Genomic DNA, 6,000 nt, shown 5'->3' with positions numbered 1-6,000 from the left:
CACTGTCTTACCTGCCCCGTAGTCTTACTCAGCGACCTTCAGCCTTTGTCATCTCATGGCGCACATAGACTAATTCTTAAAATTCCGTGGCACACCAAAAAAATATTTATTTTTTTGCCAATCTGGTTAAAAAATAAAAGGTATAATTTTGATTCATTTACACCAGACGGCTATTGTTGTGTTGGCTGCTGTCATTTTTTTTTTTTTTTTTTGAATTTGATATTCTAAGGGAACAGAGGTCAGTGGCCCTGACTAAATAGTCAGGTAGCGCATGTTTTAAAATTTTTCAGGGCACCGTGGTTGAAAATCACTGGTCTTAGTCTTAAAAGGATAAGATCCAATTCTTCAACTTCCATCCTCATCCCTTAGGTGTCAGAATGAGAATTTTTATTGTTTCTAACATTTCAGAATCACTCAGTACACGATGACCAGCCATGAATAGGGGTCTTTCTAGTATACCGCCACCCACCTGCCCGCGGGGAAGATGTTTCAGCTTTGAGGACAGCAGGAGGAAAGGGTGTGTTGACACGTGGGGAGGAAGGGGCCCCTCCCCCAGCTTCCTCTCTGAAAGCCCGTTTCCCATTGACCAGCCAAGTCTGCTTGCAGAGAGTTTATTACAAAACAACGAGGAACGTCTCAGGAAAATTCACTCATCATAAAATTTTGGGAGCTCATTGCCCAAGATCACTCGATGGTCCACGCCGGCAGCTGTAATAGTGACCAGGTAGATGACACCCCCGCTAGAGCCATCCCGGCCCATGGCCAGAGCGATAGCTGCAGAGGGGTCAAGTGGGGGGGGGGGGAGAGGAAGAGAGAGGGAGAGAGAAGAAGGAGAACGGCTTAACTTCAGAATTAATTTCCTTCCCCTCCCATCTGCATGCCTACGACTACCTTCCAACCTCAAAGCCTGTCTCCCAGAGAGGCAGATTTAGTGATGTGCTAATAAGTTAACAAGTAAAAAGGCTTTTAGAGAAAACATTTCCTAATGTCCATGGTTTCCATCCTCCTACCAAGATCCATTTCAGTTGTAAGTAGCTTAAGCAGCCCCTCCCACATCCTTGACTGTGTAGCAGTCAGCGGGCTCTCGGGAGCCGGCCCAAGCCGGCTCCGGGGCCCCACCGGTTCTTAGAATAAGCACGTGTCCGAATGCGCTCTTCTCAGAACAGTCCTGGTTTGTGCTTTTGAGTCCCGGAGCCCCATCTAGGTTAACACTTGTCCTGCCCCCTGTCACTCTCAGTGTGGACATGGCCAGTGGTAGTCAGCCTGGTCCCTCCCGCCCACTAGGGGGCGCTCCAGCTTTCATGGTGGGCGGTGGCGGAGCAACCAAAGTATAAATAAAAAGATAGATTTAACTATTATTATATGCTTTAACTTGCTGTAACTCTGCTTTATAAATTTTATAAAGTAAAGTGACTTCCCTACTTTATAAATCACCATGACTGCGGAACCGGTGGGCGGGTAGAAAATGTTACTACCATCAGAGATACAGAAGTGGGCGGTAGGGATAAAAAGGTTGACTCCCCCTGGTATTCCTCTTCCTGCTCCTCCTACTCGCCCTCTTTCCCCTGTAAACCCCTCCGCCTGGGCCCTTCCGGTTGGCTACTCACCATCCGTGGTGAAGCGCCTGCACTCCTCGGGGGACATGCCCGGTTTGTACGCGGCGTCCACGTAACCATAGATGTAGGTGCTGCCCGAGCCCCCAATGGCAAAGGGCTGTCGAGTCAGCATTCCTCCCAAGGTCCCGTACACCTGGGGGCGGCACCCCCAGGTCAGGCTGAGAAGTCAGACACCTCCTCTCGGCGCCCGCCGAGACAAGCAGGTGGCCTCCTGCACGCTCCGCACACGCGGCAGGGAAGCCCCCGCCTGCCCTGCCCCCACCGGAGGAGATGTCCTATGATTTTAGAGACAGTTTCTTTGGAACTCACTGCTAGAAGGCCATGAGGTCCTCGGCTCCCTCTCTAGGGGGGTGGGGAACCCCAAGTGAGGACATGAATCGAGAGAGAGAGAGAGAGAGAGAGAGAGAGAGAGAGAGAGAGAGAGACTCACCTGGCCCCCTTCACGCTGGTCCCAGCCTGCGACCATGAGATGCGCGGACAGCTCCTCCCGGTATTTGTAGCTAATGTTTCTCACCACATTCGCTGCAGCCAGAACAAGTGGCGCTTCCTCCAGTTCCAACCTGAAGGAGGTGTTAGGAAGCAGGGGGTCAATATAGCTTCCTGACGTCCCATCCCCGCCAAGAGACACCTGCAATCCAGAGCTGCAATGGGTCAAACTGGCTCCCCTCCCACGGGTGCGGGGACTGGCACGGTCTCAGCGGGCCCTCCTCTGCTGGCTCCCCTCCCACGGGTGCGGGGACTGGCACGGTCTCAGCGGGCCCTCCTCTGCTGGCTCCCCTCCCACGGGTGCAGGGGACCGGCACGGTCTCAGCGGGCCCTCCTCTGCTGGCTCCCCTCCCACGGGTGCGGGGACTGGCACGGTCTCAGCGGGCCCCTCCTCTGCTGGCTCCCCTCCCACGGGTGCGGGGACTGGCACGGTCTCAGCGGGCCCCTCCTCTGCTGGCTCCCCTCCCACGGGTGCAGGGGACTGGCACGGTCTCAGCGGCCCCTCCTCTGCTGGCTCACCTGCCACGCCAATGACACGACTCTCCGGGCTGCAAGAGCCCTGCCCTCGCGGGGCAGAGCAGATAAGCGTTACTTCCTCCCTAATAACCTTGCTTTCTTCTCCTGGAGAGGCCTGATACCTGGGCCATATCATCCCTTTCTTCCTCATTATTTATATTAGGTCAGTGATTGACTGTTTTCAAACTGCCTTCCCGTCTGTATCATTTGACTCTCAAAATAACCGTCTGGTGAGGGAGGGTAGGTATGACTAGCTCCACTTTCCCGATGTAGCAACCAGCGTGGAGAGATTCAAGCGCCAGTTAAAACCTAATACAAGTAAGAGTTAAAAGCTGACTTTTCCATTTCCCACTGCAGGGCTCCCAGAGCAGGGCACTGGGTGGGGGCCCACTGGTTGGGGGGGGCACTAGCAAGTACACGTGAGAACCCCAAAGCGTCCTACCCGTGGAGCTCCAGCTGGTAGGCGGCCATGTCGGAGATGGCCTGGGCGTCAGCGGCCGAGCCCGACAGCGCGCAGTAGATGCGGTGGTGTAAGGGGGACAGCTTGTCAAACACCCGGTTCACCACTGCCTCTCTGGAGGGGACGGGTCAAAGGTTAGTCATGTTAGAGCTGCAGAAACTTTTGAGGTTAACAGTCCAGTGTTTGTCACATTTATTTCACAAGAAAAGAGCCATGGGGGGCATGAAATTTAATGCCTGGGTTAAAGCAGAGAGCAAAAAATCATCTCAAGTAAACAAAATACTGCCAGTAATCAAAATCAGACTTAGATTTTATAATAAAATGTACAGAAATACTAAGTCAGGAATGATATTGCTCTGGCCCAATATTCTTCGCCATTAACCATCTGGAGGAAGCTGGCTGGTCTATGGAGCCTAAAGTGACACTGAGCTAATCCCATGTATTCATTTTGTAGGTGAGACCACTGGCCAGGCGGGAGAAAGACAAAGTTAGTTCACCATGTGACAGATGAGAGACCAAGCCATGAGCTTGTCAGAACCACCTTCTCGACCTCTAAATACAGGTGGAAGGAGGGCCTCTCAAAACCCTCTCCCTCTCCCCTCCTCAGAACCCCATTCCTTCCAGGGACAGGCCACAGAGCATCCGGGGCTCAGGCCTCCTCCATGCATTCAGACACCCGAGCACCTTTCTGAAAGGCTAACTCCATTTCTCCGAAGCTCCAGTTCATGAATGAGGAAAAATAAAAATAAATAAAAGCCTATTTGGGGACATTAGCTTCCTTCCCAAGCACATGGCTTCACTGGTACTTACCCTGCAGACACCCGGGAATCAGAAGCCACCACAACGCCCCCGTCAAACTCTACCGCCATGATGGTGGTCTGCAGAGACACAGAGCACGGAGGGTCAGAGCAAGAACAGCCTTGACCCCCCTCACGTCAGAGGCGAGGAAACACTTCCGGAGCAGAGAGGGGACTGGCTCAAGGTCCTACAGCAGGCCAGGCCAGAGCTAACTGCCAGTGTGGGGCTTCTCCGTCTTCCCATTTCCTCTCTTGTCTCCTCTGGCTGCCCGGGAATGCCACAGCCTGGCCGTGGCACGACACAGAGGAACCGCAGTATGAGCCCCCACCTCCCAAGTGGGATCCTCTCCACCGTAAAGAGAGAAGTGAGGGTGACGCTCTGAGTGGTGAGAGGAGGAAGTTTGTCTTCCAAGCACCAGGGAGGCAGCCCGCAGTGAATTACAGTTTCCACCACAGGGTTGTGTGTGCAGGTGTGTGTGCAGGTACGGCCCTGACAGAGCAAGTCACTGTGACCTTGGGAAACAGGCTTGGGTCTTTCGGGGCCCAGGTTCCTTCACCTGCACCCTCTCTAATCAAAAGGGAGCCCTTTCCGATTTCCTGAACACAGGAAATCATCGGGGACGGCCGTGGTCACGGGGCCACGTCTCAGGGAAGGAGGAAAGCAGCAAGGATCATGAGATGGTTTAAGGAAAGGTTTCACTTACGGGTTTCTTGAAGAGGTAAATAGATATCTCAGTAGTTAGGGGAAGCGAGTTTGAGCTGACTTTTCCCGGTAGAGAAAAGAAAGAAAAATAAGTAAGAAAAAGTGAAGGAGGGTCAAGGTATATGTTTTCTACTTCTATTGATTGGGGGGAGGGGGACACGATTCCAGGTTCAAATGGGAAACTGAGTCATAGAGAAGGTAAGTGACTTGTTCTTATACGGTCACACAATTATTAGCGGATCTAGGACTAAACTCCAAGTCTCACTGCATCCCCTGCTTGGCTCCTGCTTTCTGCATTCTGTTGCTCATCTGGCCTGGAGGCTGCATCCTGGCCTGGAGGGGCGATTTTCTATTTTACGAGTGGTTTCACTGCTGTCTTTCTGAAGGCTCTGGCCAGGGGCGAGGCTGTGGCTGTCTGAGCGTGCTTTCCTGCTACTGACGGGCCTTACCAGGAATGGAGGGCTGGGGGACAGGGGCAACTCCATCTTCCAGGTAACACAGTGCCCGCAAGCCAAGAGTGGTGGCGGCAGTCTGGGAGCAGAAGCCAGCCAGCCTCGGGCTGCCATCCCCACCCCCGATCCCCAGGCGAAATCCCCCAGCACGCGCGTGGGAGTGGGCGGGGCAGGAAGCTCGGCGGCAGCACTCGGGCCAAGCCCAGAAGGGCCCCGCTGGCTCACCTGGGACCCCCATGACCAGTGCTGGGGCCATGATCACCCCAGTGCCAGTGTCTCCCAGATCTGTGTGATGAGCTGGCCCTTCTCAGCCAGCGCCCATGGTCCCCGCTCCCAAATGCTGTCTGATCTCGCTCGGGCACCGTGTCTTTACTTCTTTGCACCTTCTCCACCCCCCCCCCCCCCCCCCACCGCCGACTTCACCAGCCCCTCTCTGCAGGCTAGAGTGAAAGCGAAAGCGCTTTAGACCAGCTTCCCCTTGACGCTCCCAGCTAAGAGCAGAGCACCCCCCCCCCCGGCCTTGCGGGCCCTTCGGCGACCCCCTGCACAGTACGAACGCCCCGTATTGCCTGCGGGGACTGGAGAGCCCCGGGGACTTCCCAGCGACACCCCGCACTGCTGGTCGTCTCCGCAGTCCCTCCTGGGTGCCTCCAGAGCCTCCCCGTCGCTTCACCTCCGCCACCCCTCTGCTAGCCCTCGAGCCCCGGCTCATTACCCCGGTGTGGACTTCTCCGGCCCGGGGTGCGCCCCCGCTGGCTGGTCCCGCCCGCAGCATCCCGGCGCGGCGCTCCTCGCTGCCCGGGGCACTGGTCGCCGACCTGGGACAGCGCGCGGCACGCCGCCTGCGGCCCCGCCCCTTGGCCCCGCCCGCCAGGGGGCGCCCGCGTCCTCCCGGTGACGCCCCGCGCCCGGGTGCTAACCTGCGCGGGGCCGATCTGCCCGGAGACAGGTGACGCAGGAGCTCTGCCCC

At 55.9% G+C, this 6,000-nt stretch overlaps 1 protein-coding gene across 1 annotated transcript; it reads right to left on the bottom strand.

The window, feature by feature from the left end:
* Window positions 1–597: 597 nt before the first annotated feature.
* Window positions 598–5,901, bottom strand: PSMB9 (proteasome 20S subunit beta 9). Its single transcript, XM_066254162.1, has 6 exons — window positions 5,746–5,901; window positions 3,889–3,956; window positions 3,061–3,192; window positions 2,047–2,176; window positions 1,608–1,749; window positions 598–774 (listed from the first exon to the last, which is right to left on the bottom strand). Exons 1-6 carry the CDS (start codon window positions 5,803–5,805, stop codon window positions 647–649), a joined length of 660 nt encoding a protein of 219 aa, XP_066110259.1. The 5' UTR covers window positions 5,806–5,901; the 3' UTR covers window positions 598–646.
* Window positions 5,902–6,000: the final 99 nt, after the last annotated feature.

Source organism: Saccopteryx bilineata, chromosome 1 (assembly GCF_036850765.1).
Source record: "Saccopteryx bilineata isolate mSacBil1 chromosome 1, mSacBil1_pri_phased_curated, whole genome shotgun sequence".
NCBI lineage: Eukaryota > Metazoa > Chordata > Mammalia > Chiroptera > Emballonuridae > Saccopteryx > Saccopteryx bilineata.
The sequence above is the reverse complement of the archived record's forward strand: the minus strand, read 5'-3'. Positions and strand labels throughout refer to the sequence as shown.

Bases quoted from the DNA above. Each gene is read 5' to 3' on its own strand.
- PSMB9 (XM_066254162.1), bottom strand. From the start codon at position 5,805: ATGCTGCGGGCGGGACCAGCCAGCGGGGGCGCACCCCGGGCCGGAGAA. The intron at 3,193-3,888 runs GTAAGTACCAGT...CGTCCCCTCCAG, and splicing joins GATTCCCGGGTGTCTGCAGG to AGAGGCAGTGGTGAACCGGG. The intron at 775-1,607 runs GTGAGTAGCCAA...ACCCCTCTGCAG, and splicing joins CAGGCGCTTCACCACGGATG to CTATCGCTCTGGCCATGGGC.